Source organism: Leucopleurus acutus, assembly GCF_964270905.1.
Source record: "Leucopleurus acutus genome assembly, chromosome: X".
Taxonomy (NCBI): domain Eukaryota; kingdom Metazoa; phylum Chordata; class Mammalia; order Artiodactyla; family Delphinidae; genus Leucopleurus; species Leucopleurus acutus.
The window spans coordinates 126,939,618-126,960,185 of NC_139148.1; the positions used below are offsets into that span (position 1 = coordinate 126,939,618).

At 47.4% G+C, this 20,568-nt stretch overlaps 1 protein-coding gene across 5 annotated transcripts in view; it reads left to right on the plus strand.

The window, feature by feature from the left end:
* The window catches only part of AFF2 (ALF transcription elongation factor 2), a gene marked incomplete at its 3' end in the record, with an annotated part of 487,225 nt that overhangs the window by 452,499 nt on the left and 14,158 nt on the right, over positions 1-20,568 (plus strand). For 4 of the 5 annotated variants that reach the window (XM_082865217.1, XM_082865220.1, XM_082865216.1 and 1 more), the window contains 8 exons: positions 258-417; positions 2,243-3,241; positions 4,644-4,765; positions 8,967-9,189; positions 13,690-13,979; positions 14,551-14,614; positions 15,783-15,919; positions 19,887-19,958. In XM_082865217.1, coding sequence (XP_082721343.1) covers positions 258-417; positions 2,243-3,241; positions 4,644-4,765; positions 8,967-9,189; positions 13,690-13,979; positions 14,551-14,614; positions 15,783-15,919; positions 19,887-19,958 — 2,067 coding nt within the window. The remainder of the gene's footprint in view (positions 1-257; positions 418-2,242; positions 3,242-4,643; positions 4,766-8,966; positions 9,190-13,689; positions 13,980-14,550; positions 14,615-15,782; positions 15,920-19,886; positions 19,959-20,568) is intronic. The other variant, XM_082865219.1, reaches the window with a different exon arrangement.

Consider the following 20,568-nt stretch of genomic DNA (forward strand, 5'->3'; position numbering starts at 1 on the left):
AGCCCTCCCACTTCTCTGAACCTCAGTCTCCCATGATGAAAGCGAGGATTCAACTCGCCCCTTCTTGCCGAGAGGACAGTACTGTGCATATAGCTAAGATGAGAGCCCCTTGACAGACCTGTGGGTCACTCACGGGGCCTCCCGTGAAATGGGATGGCAAGCTCCACTCACCTGCCCCTCACAAATCATCAGCCTTTATGCTGACCTGGGCCCTTTTCCAGCTGGTCTAAGACCAAGTGGTGTCGTTTTCCTTTCAGCCCGCTCTTGGCCACGCCTCAGCCCACACCTGCAGCGCCAGCCAGCGGGGGATCCGGCAGCTCCAGTGACTCTGAGAGCAGCTCAGAGTCAGACTCAGACACTGAAAGCAGCACCACTGACAGTGAAGCCAATGAGGCGCCGCGCGTGGCCACGCCAGAGGTGGGTGACGGGCCGGGGCCCCAGCCACAGCTTACCTGCCCCGAGGCAGCACCTCCGACCTGCACAAACACACCAACACAACAATCACAGTATTCCAGTGCGATGAGGGCTTCAGCACAGTATACACGTCAGAAAAGTACTCAGGTGTTCGATAGCATTTTGTTCTTCTAACACGTGTACTCGCGTGGTCGCTAACAGACATTTCTTTGCCGTGTGACTGATTCGCTGTGTGACTCACTCAGCCACTCTGAGCCTTGAGCCTCCCCGTTACTATTACACTGGCCTAGTAATCACTGGGCTCGCAACTTCACCTTCCAGAGAATCAGCAAAGCCAGTCCAGACCCACTTCTAGCTCTGGGGACGCCACCCCTTCCTCTAGGTTGAAGTGATGAAAGTCCCTCGGCAAGTAAGACCCAAGAAGCGTGATGGTTGAAAGGTCACAGGTATTTCTTTTTTAATTTCAATTAATATTCTTCAAGTGTACTCGATGGTAATTCATGAAAACATTTCACACAGCCCCACAAAATACCAGAATTATAATTTGGAGTTAAAAACCCTGTCCTTCCCCTCTCATCCTCTCTGAGTACCAGCCTCTCAGTTCCCCTGAGCCTGCACCTCGTACAGCAAACAGATCCCTCCATGGCTCTGGACACGCTTGTTTGTCAATAATCAGAAAAGAGTAACAGAAGAAGATGTCATAGTAACATTACCGCTAATCATAATAGCTCACACTTCTTGAATGTAGATCACACGCCGGGCACCGTGAGAAGCTTGTGACTCGGATTCTCTCCTTTCATCCTCATAACAGCTCTATGGGGTCCTTGCTATTATTATCCCATTTTACAGTTGAGAGAATAAGGTTCTGAGAGGGTAAGAAAGAACCTTCCCAAGATCTCACGGGCAGGACTGAAACCAGGGTCTGTGTGCTACCAGAGCTGGGGCCCTTAACCTCGCGCTCTGCTGCCGACAGTAGCAGCCGCTCCGATTGCCTTGACACTTACCTGCCGTTGCTCTGTGCGGGCTGGAATCACGGCTACTCAGAGTCTTTTGAATTCTGTCACCCTCTATTGGCTGGCGCCATAAGCCTCAGCTGATGCCTTTCAAAAAAGAGGAGTTCTAATAAAAATGATGGCTCTTTTAGTTCAACAGGCAGAATTCAGACTTGGGAATCAAGCACCCGAACTGACGCCTCATTTCCATGGCTTAACGGCGGACGCTAATGTCTGCATGCGTGTCCCCGTAAATTGGTTATTGCCCATACACCGAGGAAAGTGCAGTGTTTTTTTGGAAGTCAAATCTTTTCATCCTTCAGTGAAAATACAGAAGGCCTCTTCTTTTTGCAGTGAATTACAGCATCGTATAGGAGGCTCTGGCAGTCTGGCAGAGAGAAAGCCTTTCCTTTAGAATTACACTTGAGGCACGCTTACATTTCTTTTCAGGACCAGCGATCACTACCTCGGCCTCCTGGTAAGAGGTTGAGTAATGAGTCCCGCCAAAGGACTTTGGGAACCAGATTCCCTCCCAGGCCTCCCTGCCCACTCTCTGGAAAAACTCTCTGTGAATAATTCCTTCCTTGCTGGCCAAAGTAGGGGATAGTTTCAGAAGAGCAGTGGAACTTAGTTTAACTAAGTAGATTGGAGCCGGTGTGTGGAGTGTTTGGCCATCTAGGGAACGTGATGAATGTGAAGTCCGTGTATGTTTCTAAATGTGTGAATGGTCACTTAACAGCCCAAGCTTTTATCACCCAACAGTCAGTGCACCGAGGGTCCTCCTGACTTCTCTCCAAAGGTGAAATTCATTCTTGCCACTGTTTCTCAATCTGCAGCCTGAGCCGCCCTCCACCAACAAGTGGCAGCTGGACAAATGGCTTAACAAAGTGACATCTCAGAACAAGTCGTTTATTTGCGGCCAAAATGAAACACCCATGGAGACGATCTCTGTACCTCCTCCAATCATACAGCCAATGGAAGTCCAGGTCAAGGTGAAGCCAAACCCCAGCCAGGTCCTGGCTGAACCCAAAGAGAGGCCTCTCCTCAGTCTTATCAGGGAGAAAGCCCGTCCACGGCCCACCCCCAAAATTCCAGAAACAAAGGCTCTGAAGCATAAATTGTCGACAACTCTCGAGACAGCATCTCAAAGGACAATTGGCAAGAAACAGCCCAAGAGGGTCGAGAAGAACCCCAGCATTGAGGAATTTACCTGGCCCAAACCAAATATCTCCAGCAGCACTCCCAAAGAAAAGGAAAGCATGGAGCTTCCCGAGCCCCCGAGAGGCCGCAACAAAGCCGCCGCCCACAAGCCGGTCCCTAGGAAGGAACCGAGGCCCAGCATCCCCTTGGCCGCCGAGAAGAAGAAGTACCGAGGGCCCGGCAAGATCGTGCCGAAGTCCCGGGAATTCATTGAAACCGACTCGTCTACGTCTGATTCCAACACAGATCAGGAAGAGACCCTGCAGATCAAAGTCCTGCCTCCTTGCATGGCTCCTGGGGGCAACACTGCCAAGTCCAAGGACACCTGCGGGCCCAGCCTGACCCTCAGCACCTTCAGCAGCAGCAACCCGCCCGTCCCCAGTGACGAGCCTACTTTTTCACCCATCCCTGTCATGCAGACCGAGCCTCTGTCTCCTCTCCGAGATCACGAGAATCTGAAAAATCTCTGGGTGAAGATTGACCTCGACCTACTGTCTCGAGTGCCTGGCCACAGCTCACTGCAGGCGGCGCCGGCCAAGCCGGACCACAAGGAGACAGCCTCAAAGCCCAGGCGGCAGGCAGCTGCCGCCACTGCTGCGGATAAAGCGGCCCCCAAGGGCAAGCGTAAGCACAAGGTAAGCCGTCGGGTGTGGCCTGCCACGCGATCGGGAGCCGCGGCTGTCTGGGAGCTACTTTGGTCTTGAGTCTCCTTTTCCAGCAGGCTGGTGACAGTGGATTGCAGTCTTTGGGGAAGGCAATGATGCTTTCCGTGGGGAATGCAGTATTTGACATGACCAGGGAGGAAGTGTTAGGGCTAATCGAGGTTTGCCAACCAACGTCAAGAGCGTCCAATATGGCACGTGATGTGTAGTGATGGAGAATATGAAGAGGCTCCTTCCCCAGGCAGCCAGATTCATGGGTCATTATTCCGTAGTCCCCCACCGCACCAGCAGCAGCAGGGCACCAGGGATTCCTAAGGTCAACATGCATCCTCTAGGCCTTGTTAATTTCTCCATCCAAACATCAGGATCGCTGCAACCCAGTTATATGTTGATTATCCTGGCTCCTACTAGACACACGTTCTGGCCAGCCTGCTTGGCCCCCTGACCTGTGTGGTCGGCTTGCCTCGTACAAACCTCACGTGCAAGACATTAGGGTTGGATTCCAGGGCTACAGATATAATCATAAGGTGAAACCCAGCATGGCCTCTTCCATTTCACGTCCATCTGGGGAAGTGAGTTTGTGTCCAGTAAGTTCGTTGTGTTGCATCTCTGGATCTCACAGTAGTCGCTTAGTGTAACGTCATCTCATGGTGATATTTGAGTAATATTATTTTGAATGACTGCCATGGGGAGTCCTGCAAGGGTGGTTTAAGTCATCATCCAGCTTTAGAGATTCACAGACGGTGTTATCTCTGAGCTGTGCACCGACTTATTCAATGAGAGTATTCCAAACTAGGGACCAAAGTCTGGTCCAAAGGAGGACCAAAGAGTCTGATAGGACAAGGGACTGTTTCCCTGCTCTTAGTGATGACAGCAGCACAACCAGCAGTGAAAGTGGACCTTCAGAACCAGTACCTGAAGGTCCAAAGGTGTGCCTTGCATATGGTTAACTTCCTTGCATATTTTTGGTTGTAGAAGTGACCTTTATATGTTACCCTAACCCCCCAGGGTGCTTGGACGGGATTTATGCCGTGTTAGAATTGCAGTGTTCGTTTCTAAACTACTCATTTGTGGAGGCGTTGTTGCTGGAAGAGGGGTCTGAAAACTATAGATTCTCTTCACTTTCGGTATGATATCCCTGTGCCACCCGATCAGAGGCTCACATCACAGCTTCACCCTCTCAGATGCCAGCTTCTTGGTTGGAGTAGGCGAGGCAAGACTGATCGCTTTTCTGTCTGATCAAAGGTGCACTTTTAACTCCCCTACCTAGTCTAGGACTTAAAGTAGAAGCCAGCTGTCTCCCTTGCTCGTTGTTTTTAAATGTCTGCGTGTGCCATGGATTTCAAACTGTGTGTATTTTTTCTTCCTGTTAAAGCCAACAGAAGTTGCGGAGAAAATCCCTGAGAAGAAGCAACGCCAGGAGGAGGCGGCCACCATCTGCCTGCTACCACCTTGCATCTCACCAGCTCCCCCCCAGAAACCTCCCAGCACTAAGGAGTGAGTTTGCCCTGGGCTGTATGATACTTTGCTTGTTCAGACTCTTAAGAAATCCCAAATGAACCCTTGGCCCGGGGGCAGGGGGTCCTGTCCCAGAGGAATGTTAGGTAAGAAACAGGAGTCTCTGAGTCCTGTCCTGACAGCAGTCTCTGACCACCAGTCTAACAAGGGTGGGATAAAGGGTGGCGCTCAGGCCGCCAGATTTGGGGTGACTCCTTGAGCTTTTTAGCAACATTTCTTTGTTCCAACTCAGACTGATGACCAAAAATCGGCGAAAGTGAACTTTTAGCGCTGAGTGAAGGGTAAGAGGAAGTAAATGAGTTTAAAAGGGGCAGCATCAAGAGACACGTATCCCTTGAGCCAAATCACCTCCTTCTGGGCAACTTCCAGTTCTGATGGTGATCAATAAAAAGATTTCCCTGGAAAGCAACCCCTTGGCCTCAACAGGCTGACTCAGCAGCCGCTTCCTCTTTGGTGTCATTTCTCAACGCTAATACGAAGCTTGAGGGCTAGCAGCTCCATGCTGAACTCCTCAGAGGCCCAGGGGAGGCCAGAGAGATGAGCTGTCTGGGAGTGCCCCCCAGCCCCAGGCAGCTCTGTGCTGGGAAAAGCCGGCTAGGGATGGACGCGTTAATGCCGATCGGCTGGTACCTCTTCTCCCATCTCCCTCTTTGCAGAAGGTACCAGAGTCAGGCAGGAGGCCTCCTTGTACCGTCCTCACTCACACGACCCCAGCCTTCCCTACCAAACACTGTGATGGAGTCCTTCTGTCTTACACATATCATTTCCCCAACAATCGTGTCAGCTACTGGAACCATTCCGTCTGGATAATTATTGCCATAAATTCATTCAAAATTAGAGATTACTTCCATCAAAGACCAGTTTGGGAGCCTATTAGCAGCCCAGAGCAGAGAGGCAATATGGCCATAACTGCTGCTCACAATTGATTTCACAGATTACTGTTTAACATCAGTGATAGGACATCAATCTGCCACAGATAAGATGTCGGAAATAAGTTATCAGCTAACACTTGTTTGGATCCTTGTTGTTTAGAGATGAAAGGTAGGAAAAGACCAATGACCGCTAGATCCGCTCAGTATAATAAGGAGAGTTGGCCCTAGGCTGCCCGTCTCCCCGTGGACCCGAAGCTCTTTGTGACAGGCATCTGTGTTCCCCGGCATAATTTGATCGGAAATATCCCTTCACATACTTGGAGTTCTCAGAATGAGTAACTCTTCCAATGGAGCAAACCAGCCCTTTTTCCCCCAGGGTGGGCCAGGAATGTGGGGAAACAGACTTCTTTCCCAGTGGTCAAACACTGTCATTCCAGGGCCCTCCTCCTTTCCAAGGAGGAAGGGCTAAAGTGGTGTCCCTGTAGTGGCGGTACTGCCTCAGTTCCCAGATTCAATCTATTCGGGCCGGGCCACCTGAGGGCACAAGGAAGAGCCAGGGAACTGTGGGGCATTGCCACACCATCAGTCCCCATTGCGAGCCTCCTTCAGCGACCCAGTGATCTGTCACTGGTCCCCATTTCATGGAAGAGAGATGATCAGATATTAAATCGATGTCTAGTAATTCGAATTCGTTCTCATAAAATGGTGTTTTACCTCACGGTCCTTACCATCTTTCTGCTTTTGTAGTAGTTCGGAGAGCAGTGTTTACCTAGTGGCATTTATCATTCAGGAAGGGCCTGGATCGGGTTCTTAACACTTGTCCAGCAAATCCATGTCTCCGGGCAAATCTCGGGAGTTGAGGGAGAAGGAGCAGGACAGACCTCTCGGAGGTCTTCTCCTGGAAGCCCTCTCCTCAAGCTTTGTCTGCTCCTTTGTGCTTTGTTGACCCTTCAGACTAAATCCTTGGAAATTTCTATAAGATAACATTCACTTTTCTCAATGAATATTCTAAACCTAGCAAAGGGTGCCACACCAGCCTATGACCGCTGGAGTTTCCCATCGTCCACCAGAAGGGCCCTGATGAGTTCCCTGCCCCTTCTTTGGGGCTTGAACCATCAGAAGGGCCTCTGAGGCATTAAATGGGGGACTCTTGCTTGCTGTCCTCCTATACAAGAGCCAGAGCCTATACAAGCGGTGCCCTTATAGTAAGAAGCCAAAATGGTGACAGAGTGGTCTCTAGAAAATGCTCCCTGGGTGTCTTCACCCAGGAAGTCGTTAAAGGCCACATGGTTCCAGGTCGCTATCATACAGACGGAAAGGGGGCCAGATGACTGTGCCCGTTGCACTGAATGTACTGTACTGGGAACGATGTACCGTGTACAATGGCAGATGCGGAGGCCTAGCACAACGATAGTTGCCAATGGCAAATGGACTGCCTCTAGGGAACAGCTCTTCCCCTCGCAGCCCACCCTCTTCTCCGGCAGCTCAGGTAGTGCAGGAGTGGTCATAGGTAAGGAACCCAGTCACTCCCGTAGATGCCACAGCAATGCTTGACTCCTTTCTATGTAAATTCCCCAAAGTCCGATTCCTCCGTAATGATTACACTCAGCGTGGGCTGATGCTGGTGGAGCCTCCTCGTGGGCGTGCATCCTAATCCTTGTTTTCACCATTGTTTTCATCAGGCATCACCACTATCTTAAAACGACTCTTCATGCCCAAGCAATTTTAAAAATCCATGGGCAAATATTTTGTAATTAATTTTCTTTCTTTTGTCTTTTTTAAAATTAATTAATTAATTTATTTTTGGCTGTGTTGGGTCTTCGTTTCTGTGCGAGGGCTTTCTCTAGTTGTGGCGAGCGGGGGCCACTCTTCATCGCTGTGCGCGCGCCTCTCACTATCGCGGCCTCTCTTGTTGCGGAGCACAGGCTTCAGACGCGCGGGCTCAGTAGTTGTGGCTCACGGGCCCAGTTGCTCCGCGGCATGCGGGGTCCTCCCAGATCACGGCTCGAACCCGTGTCCCCTGCATTAGCAGGCAGATTCTCAACCACTGTGCCACCAGGGAAGCCCCTGTAATTAATTTAAATCCATTAAGGTAATGGCAGAAACAGTGAATTTTCTGAAAATCCGGCTGCCTGACAAAAATTGACATAGGGCCGCATTTATGAAACAGAAGATGACAAATATTGTTACAAATGGCAAATTTGGGCGGCAGAAGTGGAACGACGGGACTGCGTTGACTGCTACCATCTCAGGAAATCAAACCACTTGAGTGCTTGTTCATCTTTGATTTGTTGCTTTGAGATATTGTAAATCTATATCTCTAGACACTGACTGAAATTGACCAAGAGGAAAACATAAATTCTTGTTGACTTAATTTGCTGTTGAAAATTGTAGTCAATAATCATGAAAAGTAAATGGCTGCACAGTACGATATTAGTTGTCTAAGAAAAGATGAAAATTCAAGTAATCTTCATTGATTAGTCTAAGACAGTAACTAAAATAAAAATCCATGGCCCAATTACCATGTTAAGCAGCTAGCATAAGGTTTTAGTTGTTCTGTTTTATTTGAAGTCTCAGTCTATTTGATGATGCCCACTTAACGGGCAGATAAATCAGTTTGAAAGCACAGGAGCGCTTCTAGGACTGCAGATGTCTTATGGAAAGATGACAAAATATTTTTCAAATGGACTTTTGTAAACCGGAGTACATCAGTACTTCAGTATAACAACTTAAGGTCAGGGGCTCATTATGCCTTGGGTAGAACAGTTGGAACATGCAATTTGCAATGTACCCCGAAAGTGTTTAGTGCATTATTTATTTCTGTGTAATGTATAAGCATAGTATTTCTTAGGAAAGTATCCTTCCACTAATTGTTTATTGTACTGTTTGTTGTGTGACCATGCAGTTAAGTCGTAGGGCAGAGTAAGTAGGAACCAGCCTAAAAAATGATGGGATTAAAGTCTGCATTGGATTTTCCATAAAAACCTACTTAACGGTAATCTTAAAAGGTTACAAATATCACACTGGGGCAACATTCCATTAGACATTTCCATTTGTCATGGAGTTCTGTTTCAAAGACCCGTGTTTATTCTTAGATACATATGGTTGCATTTATCTATAACTCAGTCTGTAGGGAGGGCTCCCTCTCTGTAGATATCTATGTCTCTATGTTTTTATGTATACTCTTCACCACAAGTGAAGGTCCATCAGCCAACATATTACTTTAGCTGAAAGTATCAGCATCATGGGACAGCTCAGAATAGAGAGAGACAAAATTTTCTGACACCCCATACTTTTTGTTTACACAGAAATAATTCATCCAGGAGAGCAAACAGAAGAAAAGAAGAAAAGCTGTTTCCCCCTCCACTTTCCCCACTGCCAGAGGATCCTCCGCGCCGCAGGAATATCAGCGGCAATAGCGGTCCCTTCAGTCAAGACAAGACCATCCCTATGATTGGACAGATCACCTCGACCAAACCTAAGAGGAGTGAAGGCAAATTCTGTGCTACTTTCAAAGGGATACCTGTAAATGTAAGTATCTTAGAAGAAATCTTATCAGTGTCAGGTGGAAACAAGTTGACCCAGCTTATCTAACTGAACTCAAGATGAATTTTTCATTCCAGTCTTACTTCTCCAAACAGATTATTATGCAGGCATTCAGGGCCTTGGACGTCCTTTGGTCCAATCCCTTCAGATCTTGGGGGTGGGGGACACTTCCACAATACTGTCCACAGCATCTGGCACATGGGAGGCACTGATCATTTACCGAAAGGGAGAGAACAAATGGACGGAATTGCCCAAGGTCATGGAACTGGGGCCGGGACTCCAAGTTACATCTTTCCACCACCCAGCTTAGCAGGTGTGAATTGTGTTTTAAAATAGTGACTCAAAAGGATGGGGTTTCAAAGGTGAATCTGTTGCTAAAATCACACAATTGTGGTTCTCTAAGCCAAACTCAAGGATTATCCCATCCTTTCGATTTTCTGCACTGCTGCTCGATTAGCATAAATAATTGCGAAGTTGTTTCACTTTTCTCATCTATACACAATGTCTTTTCATCTGCCCCAGGTATAGGTACCTGAACCGTGAAAACCATGAGCGATGGTGTCGCTAGTGAATGTTAATGGCAAATGTACCTGCCCTTTTGGGTAAATGCACGTATGTGGAGATACGGCATCTGATCTCCTTTAAGTGTAGTATAAAAAGCAAATGCATGAAAATCAATGAGTCTTCAAATGTCTAGCGCCAGCCTGGTGGCCCCTGAACCCAAAGCGCCCATTTAACACTTCGTGAAAAGCCACGAGGCCTCTGAGCTTTAAGGACCACAATTTAAAGCCCTCCGTCATCTGAGATGACTAGATGACATACATATCTAGGTAAATTTTATTGGTGACATAAAGAAATTGCTCTATTACAAAGTTGTCATTTTCCAAATGAAATTTGTATGTGTGTGTGCCCACATTATATTTGCATTCACGTTTAAAGATGCTGACTTATAATGTTAGGAATGAAACTGTCTATTCTAAACAGTAATTACACTATCAATCCTATTCTTCATACTGAATGTAATTAATGTCATAAACTCCAACGGAGGCTTTCTCCTACCGCAAGCTTTTGGAAGGCATGCGCCATATCTAGGCAGCTCTCTTCATATAGCGCCTAGTACATGGTCACAAATAATTAGATGCTTAATAGAGATGTTATAATGACAGTGATAGCAAGAGGATCCTGCAAGGGCATTTTTTTCTTAAGGAAATCACCGGGGTCCCCATGATGGATTGAGTACCTGTTGCGTCTTCTTTGGCCATTAGTTTTTTCTATTAATGGCTTGAAATCTGAGAGACTTTTTGGAAGTTAAGAGACTTGCTTGACACATAGTGCTAACCCGGCAACAAATCTGTTCTGTGACCTTGGGCAAATTATGAAACCTCTTTGGGTCCATGAAATGAGTACATTTGACTAGATGATCTATACAGGTTCTTCCAGCTCCAAAAACGTTTTCCATTTTCTGCTCTCAGAGTCTTCTCTGCCCCATGTATGCACGAAGTCCTGTTTATTGACTCAATGGATGAGTGAGGGTCAACAGAGGACGTGTTTATATGACTTACATGATCACGGCTGAACGCAGCTGTCTCCAGTCAGATGTGCCAGGACCGACATCACCTCCATGTGCGTGGTGGACATGGTGTTTCAGGGTTCTCGTCACCTATCTTGGCCGTAGGGACACGTGGCTCTCTCTGGGGCTGACTCAGCTGTTTGGTCTGGGTCATCTGGCTTTGGCGGTAGAAGCGTGCAGCTGGCTTAGGAGTTCGAGTTCAGAAGCCTCTGAGTTTTTTATGTGTTTGGGTTGAATAGAATCCGTGATGAACTTTAAATGCTTTCCTACGTATCCACCGTAACCATTTTTAGATGTGCAGTCTCTCAGCACAGCTATGGCAATGAGCTCTTGATGGTACGAAGTTTTGATAATCGGAAGGTCCAGGATGAAGTGGAAAAGATAAGACTTTCATGGATATAAGAAATGTTCACATTTGACTTTTCGCTCTAAAGTGACCCTTTTGATTAAGGCAGGCAGGCCTGTGTTCAGCAAATCGCTGAGTGCACTGGGCGGTGGGGTAGCGGGACGGGGCTGGGGTGGGAATGTAATAAATCAGAGACGGCCCCAGCGCCTAAGGGGCTCCCAGTCTAAGGTGAGCAATGAGACATGTGCTCGATAAACTCGGATACGAAATAGCTGCTGATTGGTGTCTTAGGGGAGGGCTTGAGACACACCCTTCCCATCTCTAAAGGGACCAAAAAGGTTTAAAGCACTTCTGGCCATATACATGAGGCAGTTTTCCTGGGAAGGCATCTGTTGAGCTGGGTTGAGTTGAGAGTGTTAAGTAGGGTTTAGTAATGAGGGGAAACGATTAAACAGGAGTGTGGTCTCTACACACAGTGGAATATTATCCAGTCTTCAAAAGGAAGGAAATTCTGCCATGTGCTACAACTTGGGTGAACCTTGAGGACATTGTGCTAAATGAGATCGGCCAGGCCCAAACAGACAAAGAGTGTATGATTCCACTTACACGTGGTACCTCGAGGAGTCAGATTTGCAAAGACAGAAACTAGAAGGGTGATGGCCAGGGGCTGGGGGTAGTAAGGGGATGGAGAGTTATGGTCTAATGGGCACAGAGTTTCAGCTTTGCAAGATCGAAGAGCCCTGGAGGTCGGTTGCACGATGATATAAATGTGCTTAACACGAGCGCACTGGGCGTTTAAAAATGGTTGAGGTGGTAAATTTGGGTGTCTTGTGTATTTTCCCTCAGTTTAAGCGCTGAAAAAATACAGTACATTATCGCAAGGTGAAAAAAGTAACGAAGAGGAGGCTTTTTCAACCCTAAGACTGCGAAGGACCCAAAGCAGGAAGGTGGAGAAAGCCTGATGAGTTCAGTTTGGTGGCAGGTTCATCGGAGGGAGTCGGGAAGGGTGAAGCCAGGTCAGGAAGGGCCTTACACACCAGCAGAGGAGCTCAGCCTGGGGTTTGCACTCAGCCGCAAGGCAGTGAAATGCAGGGAGCTCCGGCTGGCAGGCAGCAGATGGAGGGTGATTGGAAAAGCTAGCTCAGAGGTCGGGCGTTCGGCCAGGAGGCTGTGTGATCGACTCTGGCTGAAGCCACGAGAGCCTGCACTTTGAGGCTTCAGAGGAGGAAGGGACAGGTTGTGAGACACTGGGGGGATGGAGTGAACAGGACTTTGTAGTGGATTGGACGGGGGTGATGGAGAAGGCGAAATAAGGGACGGAGTAGAGCAGTGGTTTTCAAAAAGAGTTTCAGGAGCATGATCCCGTTTTGAAATGAAATCATTTCCAGAACTTCAGTATCTACAACTGGTTCAAGCAGAGAAGCTCAGATGGAAGGCAAGGCGGGGAGGACACGGCTTCTGATGCCCCTGGCCCCGGGATGACCACCATGCCCTTACCAGCCTTGGTGACAGGGGGGACCGTCCTGCCATTCACAGAGCAAGGGGACTGGTTTGGATGTCAGTTTGGTTTCAGAGCAAGTTGAGGTGCTGATGAGCCATCTTGGTGGAACTCTCCAGAAGCGATCACTGCAGTAGCATCAGAGAGAGGGTTACAGGTGGAGGTTTCCCTCGGGGGGTTATACCTGCTTATTGTCAGACCTGTGCCAGTGCACACAAGACTGGCAAATCCTGTCGAGGTCAAGAGAGAAGCGCTGAGGAATGAACGTTGGGGGATGCCAGCCTTGGAGGGATCCCAGCTCAGACGAGGAGAAGGAGCACGTGGCACCACGGCAAGTGCGGTCAGAGGTGGAACAGCCAGGATCGTCCCGCAGTTGCCAGAGGGGGGCATGGGGGCAGAGTCAGCGGTGTGAACACGGCAGGTGGTCTCGTGACACGGAGCGTCACATCGTTACAGATCTTCCCACCTACTTCATTCACCTGGATCCCATTCTTTCTACGGCAGTGACAGTTCAGGGTGGAACTCAGAAGTCTCTGACTCCTTTGATTTTTGACCTGGTACAGATGAGTTTTCACTCCCCCAAGGCCTGGAAATGAAGAGGCGCTCCTGTGGCGTCGCTAGCAGGAAAGCACTCGAGGCCTCGCGTGAACGGAAAGGCAGCCCCAGCCGCGGCCGGTTCCCTTATCAAAAATATACACGTCAGGGTGATAATCTCTCTCTCTCCTCTCTCTCCCTCTCGCTATCCTTCCCTCCCTTTCCCATTCGTCCCCTCCCCCCCCCACATCCCCAACTGGATTTAGACCTTCGCCAATGACTGTGTCACTGGGATGATGGGGCTATGTAGTCACACAGCACGTGACTAGCTTGGTGTTTGGTGTCATCATAGAACAAAAGCTGGTGATTCCCGGAGTTCATGACATATAGCGGAGTCACCTGTGTATCCTCCAGCTGTGTGCATCGTTTTCTTCTCTCTCGTCTTGTTTCCTAGTGTGTTTGACATGCAAAGCATTTATGAAAAGATGCTCTAAAAATCTGGACCTAATGGAAATTCTTTGTCCTCCTTTTTCCCAGGAGGGAGACACTCCAAAAAAGGCAGCCTCTGCCACCGTCACTGTCACCAACACTGCTATTGCCACTGCCACTGTCACTGCTACTGCCACTGTCACCGCCACTGTCACGGCCACTGCCACGGCCACTGCCACTACCACCACCACTACCACTACCATTTCCACCATCACCTCCACCATCACTACTGGCCTCATGGACAGCAATCACCTGGAGATGACATCCTGGGCCGCCCTGCCCGTTCTTTCCAGCAGCACTACCAATGTCCGGAGACCCAAGCTCACTTTTGATGACTCGTATGTTGTCCCCAGATTCTCTGGAGTGGTGAACGGGGGTGGGGGCAGTATGGCTTTTTGAGCACCGTGCATGTGTCACCCGAAAATAAGGCCTCGGAGGCAGCAGTGCAGCTCCTATAGCCTTGAAAGTAGATTTCTCCCCTCCTCACACACACCTCTATCCCCATCGAGAAACGTCGCTGGCCCATTTTCATCGTGGAGCTCTGTTACTGTTTCCAGAGGCAGGTGCTGAATCCCAGCCTGCTTGGTCCTCCTTGCTTACCCATGTCCTCAGATAGAACTGTGTGCCAGCAGAGAGAATTATAGCCAGGTTCTCTGGGGTCTGTTTGGGCAGCTGGAAGGGTTGGGGTTGGAGGGTGCGGGTATTTATCCTAATGGGCCATTATGCACTTCCGATTTCATTCACTGGACTATTTCAAGCTCGGTTATTATATGCACGACAGGCATTCATCGGCCCTGTTCAGGGCATTGTATAGGAATGGATTTATAGCCCCCCCAAATTGTGACTATTCGGTCTTTTAATGAAAAGATGAAACATTGCTTTCTGAACGTGCTCGTTTTGTTTGTTTAGGGTTCACAACGCTGATTATTACATGCAAGAGGCGAAGAAGCTGAAACACAAAGCTGATGCCCTGGTAGGTTTCCTTTCTCCCGTCGCTGTCCTCCCATCCAGGTATTAGGCTTTGAAGGAAAACGAAGAAGGCACTTTACAAACGAGTCAAACCTCTTCATTGCTGCTGTGACACAGAGCGATTGGAGCCGGTTAATCCCTTAGCACTGGGCTTCCCCGAGGCCTTGGTCCCACGTTGCCGTTCTTGGTTTTCCCACTCTTCTTCCACTTGCTCCAACTTCAGAAGCTCAATGGCTTGTACTGTCTTTTTTTTTTTTTTTTTTTTTTTTTGCGGTACGCGGGCCTCTCCCTGCTGTGGCCTCTCCCGTTGCGGAGCACGGGCTCCGGACGCGCAGGCTCAGCGGCCGTGGCTCACGGGCGCAGCCGCTCCGCGGCACGTGGGATCCTCCCGGACCGGGGCACAGAACCCGCGTCCCCCGCGTCGGCAGGCGGACTCTCAACCACTGCGCCACCAGGGAAGCCCTGGGGGCTTTTTGACACACTATGTCAGACCATCATTTACAGTGAAAGTGATGTGATTATAGTCAACAGTCACACTGCAACTTCCCATTTTTCATGGCGATAGCATCCATTTGTTACTCTTCTCCTGGGGATGGGGATGATGTGCTCATCTAGAGTTCCAAGCAAAGACTAAACGGGTTAGTTGTCCAGGAGGCTTGTAAAAGGCAGGGTTTCATTGCAAGCTCTGTCTAGAGGACATTATGTTGACCAGTCTGGTAAGTGTAGTCAAGAGAAACTCGTCGAGGCAGTGATTTGGATCCTGGCCCACCAAAAAGATACCAACAACAGGAATACCACAAAGACATGATACCTTGGCTGCAGTTTTCTCTTCTCAACCAGCCTCCATGTCATGGCAATAGAACCTGAAATCAGTTACATCCTTGTCTAGACAAATTCCTAATTGCTCCCCTCCATAGGTCACCCTTGGCACTGTTGGCCTGGGCAGTTCTCCACTGTGGGCGCTGTCCTGTGCATTGAGGGCTGTTGCAGCATCTCCGGCCTCTGTCCACTAGACGCCCCTCATCCCTAGTGGTGACAACCGAAAAGGTCTCCAGACATTGCCAAATGTTCCCTGGGGGAGGGGTGTAACGTTGCCCCGGGTTGAACACCACTGCTTTAGATGAAGGAGAGAAGAGGGACCGTCATGTTGACAAGTCTTCTTCCTGTTTCAGTTTGAGAAATTTGGCAAAGCCGTGAATTATGCCGATGCAGCCCTGTCCTTCACCGAATGTGGCAACGCGATGGAGCGCGACCCTCTGGAAGCCAAGTCTCCGTACACCATGTACTCTGAGACCGTGGAGCTTCTCAGGTTCGTGCCTTTCTGCTGCCTTTTTCCTTCGCTCTTTCCAGTCATAATTAGAAGCTGCTTGCTATGTTTGAAGACTATCCCTTCCACATAATAATGACTCATCCAAGGCATCTCCTTCTTAGCAGTCATCATAATTCGTTCTGGCCATTTTATTCATGTCATGGAAAATTTATAACTGATGGACACTGCTTGTATCAGTTATTCCCTTCGGAGGTTATAACGTGAGCGTTACAATTTGCAATATTCATAAAATTAAAATGGAAAGGTAGTGGATGCGAGTAAAGTATCAGCATTTCACTGTTTGGCGTGGACACTCGTCTTTTCAAAGCGCAGTTCTATAATTCACAAAAAGCGGTGCTATTGGGATTTCTGTTATAAACCATGTTTTCTAAAAATTTCTGCCTCAGTTATTACAAATGAAGGGGCACTGTTCCAACACAAAGGCAGCTCTGGAGGCCGCAGCTGTGGAGTAGACGTTCCATGCATCTGGAATTTGAGGGGCAGTCAAGGTGGTAGCAGGGGGAGGGGAGAGAAGAGGTTGATAATAGGGGAGGGTGTATTAACGGCACAGATTATTGGTTTCATTTGCATTTTGAATGAAATTTTCTGGCCTGTTGTTCTTGGTGCAGTGGAGTTTGTGGGTAATCAAAAAATTCTTGTAAGAAGGGGAAAGAGAAGAAATGATAGCCATTCTAGTGCTTTCCAGTAATCTGCAGGTATTTGTACAAGAATTTCCTCTACCTCTGAATAGTGGCTAAGCACCCTCATCTGCAGGATGGACTACATCATGGCTTTTGATTGAGTGAGCAGTTCTTCACCTGATAGGTCCTTGTATCCCAGCCACCTCTGGCTTCATTCATCGATAATGCCAGGCCTGCTTTTTATTCTGTTCTTGCATCTGCAATAAACTGTTACAAACCTGAAGACCCTTGTACCTAAACCTTCAGACAGACATCGGACAGATTTAGCATGCATATTTTCCCAGGAAAGCATTTGAAAAGATCAGAAGAATGGGAGCCATTATAAAGAAGAAGAAGAAAAAAAAACTACGGTTCCGTACAATCAGAAGATTTAGTTAAAGCCGCCAAAGTAGGGAGATTGTGAGGAAAGTTCCAGCCTTCCCTTGACAGGCCAGGCAGCCATCTTTGGCTTTTCGCTGCTCTGAGAAGTATAGAAAGTATCCCTCAGACTTACTTTATGCCCTGTGAAAGCCACCGCCGCCATTTGTAGCTTTCAAGGGGAAATTGATTTCTCAGTGTCTATAGGAGGCTGCCTGCAGTTTTCAAAGATGCACAAGATGAAAATCCTGGCAGAAACGATAAGGATTCAAAATGGAGGGGAAACTTTAACGAACAAACCTGCAGAAAAGCCATGCCTTCTCTTCATCCCCAAATGCAAATTAAAACAAGGCACTTTTTCAATTGACAGGAAAATGTAAAAATGTTAATACCTAGTGTTAGCACATACGCAAAATAATGGTGAACCGGGCCTCCTCCATGCTGCTGATGGGAATGGAAATTGATCGTTGTAAATTGAGGGCAATTTGGCATTGTGTAGGAAAACCTATACAAGTGAGCATTCGTATCTTTTGAGCCAGTAATTCAACTTCCAGAAATGTGAATTTTCTATACTGAAGAAAAGACTTGTAAGAGGAGAACGAGTTCTCTGTACAGTGTTCGGTTTGGCCTATATTATAGCACCCAATTAGAAGCAAAACAAATCATCAACAGGAGAAGGGTAATTAATTACATCGCAGTACCCTCAACAGAATGATTTGCAGCCATTGAAGTGCAACAATGATGGAGACTGTGTAGCTGCACGAAAATGTTTATAGTATGATGTTAAAGTAAAAGCAAAAGCCACAGAATTAGAGACACATTGCATTTCTAACCACGAAAGGCACGTTTCTGCACGTGGACCAACCTGGAAGGGAAATAAGGTCACATCTGTAATTGGGGGTGAAATTATGGGTGTTTTCACCCTCTCTCTATTTTTTCTTGTTTTCTTTTAGGAAAACACATGCTGTCTAAATAGAAAAGCGAAACATCAAATTTCATTTTTGGTAGAAATGCCATGTGAATCGCTGAGTGATATTTATTTCCATTAGAAGACACTTCTTTTTCCTTTATTATTTACAATTCTGTTTTCTTTTTGTCTAAGCACAGTTGTTTTTCTACATGATGTGATAGTTTACTCCCCATAGGAGTATATTTTCAGTGGGACCTGGTGAAAGTCAATGGAGAATTTATAGCCATTCACTTTTAAGTCAGTATTTTGAAACTTTATTTTGAGATAATTGGATATTCACATGCAGTTATAAGAAATGATACAGAAAGTTCCTGTGTACCTCTCCCCCACCCCCCGTTTCCCCCCATCTAGCGTAGCTCTAGTCCAAGATCACAGCCAGGACAGGGACATTGCTACAGTCCACCTGCCTTACTCAGAAGTCATCAGGTCTTTTTTCTCCCAGATTTAACCAGTTCTACCTGCACTACTTTGTATGTCCTCTATATATGTAGAACTTTACATTTTCTAGTATATGTGTGTGTGTAATTTTTTTTTTTTTTTTTTTGGAGAGAAATTTCAATTGGGAATAAAATGGGCTGAAGCAACTAAGTCTTCTGGCCCATGTAAGCCACTGGAACTCCACTATCAAGCCACTTCAACAGTGGCTGCAATTAGAGGGTAACCGTAATAGGAACATGGTTTTTAGTAGCGTAATTTTATGTTGAAGAGATCTGTATTACTCTCTCCCTGACGGTATGCTGGCTGCAGAGACAGCACCCCATTTTTTTCATTCAAGTAATTATGGTTGCTCTGAGCCTTGGGAATCTGCAATAGACATATACTTGTGAAGACAAGAGGGGCATCACAATGACTTGACATTTCAGTGATCCAGCCGTCAAAGACAGATTTATGACATCATAAGAAGCCTTTTTGCTTAATATGGCAACAACAGGAGGGACCCACGTCAAGTGCGCGGGTCCTTTTGCTGGAAAATGTTCACTGGACAGAACGGGGGCAGTAACTGGGGAGAGCAGAGCGATAGGGGGCGCCGGTGTTCCGGGGAGGCTGCTGAAAGTGCGGGCTCACCGTCGCCTTCTCATGATCGAGAGCTAGTCGGGGCTGCGTGCACATCTTCAACTTCCCTCTGCAGCACTGAACTCTGTTACTTATTCCACCACGAGTGCCTGTGAAATTGCATTAAAGCTCAGACAATGATTTTATGCAATGAATTGATTTTCAAGAGTCTAAATGCCCAGAATGGAATCTGCTCAGCTCGAAGGAAAAAAAATGGGAACTACTCAACCTTTGATCTCCCCGGTGTGGAACAGTAACGATTAAAGAGAGTGGAAAGACAAAATATACAAGCACCATAAATTAGGGGCGCTCAGACCTTTACCTGCTGTGAAATGTACCTCCCTTAAAAAACAAAAAAAAAAAACACTTCCTAGAGGAATATGTTCCACACCTGAGCCATTAGAAACACACAGCTATTGTAACTGTGTGATGGAGGCCTCCCTACACTCAGGTCAGACATATAGCTGTGTTATTATTTACCTCATCTGTCAAAAACTCAACTGAAACTGACATTTGTGTCCACGTCTCATTGAAAGCCAATAATATTGTTTAACTAGAATGTTCTTAGAAACAGTATTTTGCCAGCATTTGTACACACGCCAGACCCACAGTAGGTCCACAGCACTGTTCTGGAACGTGGGCTCCGGTTGTAGCTGGCTTCTCCAGCTAGCTTCCATCCATCACAGCAGTGCCATCGTGACACTCCTGTGGTCGTCGTTTTGTATATGTTTTCGGGAAAGCACACTTTTGCCCACGTGCCCTTCTCGGTCCTAACACCCAGAGCACATGTGGGGCTGGCGCATTTAGGTGATGAGAACACCAATGACTTTGGGACTTTCTGAAGGGTCAGATGCATTCCCCTTGAGCTTGTCCTTTCTCTTCAAAGGTATGCAATGAGGTTGAAGAACTTTGCAAGCCCCCTGGCTTCGGACGGGGAGAAAAAGCTGGCCGTACTATGGTAAGCCTCCTGGAGGCCACCAGGAAACAGCTGAAATGTTGCAGAAGGATTTGAAAAGGCAACTTAAGCTGCTTACCCCCAGATCATTATTCTTGTTTTCCATTAAACTCTGGAAGGCTAACTGGTGGATTTTTTCAGTCGCTGACTAAAAATTTACTCTCTGAATGTATACCCTTATCAAGATGGGATTTTAATGCTTACCCTTCTTTTTTTTTTAAAAAACGACACAAATTTATTATCTTACAGTTCTGAAGGTCAGAAGTCTGACTTGTGTTTCACGAGCCTATAATCAGAGTGTCAGCGAGGCTGCATTCCTTCCAGAGGCTCTAGGGGAGAATCAACTTCCTGGCCTTTTCCAGCTTTTAGAGGCCGCCTGCACTCCCTGGCTCAGGGCCCCTTCGTCCATCCTCAAAGTCATCAGTGTAGCTTCTTAAAATAGCTCCCCGACTTTGACATTCGGCCTCCTTCTTCCATCTTTTGTGAACTCTTTTTTTCTTTTTTTAAACTTTTATTGAAGTGTAGTTGCTTTACGATGTTGTGTTAATTTCCGCTGTGCAGCACAGTGACTCAGTTATACATCTATATATATTCTTTTTCATATTCGTTTCCA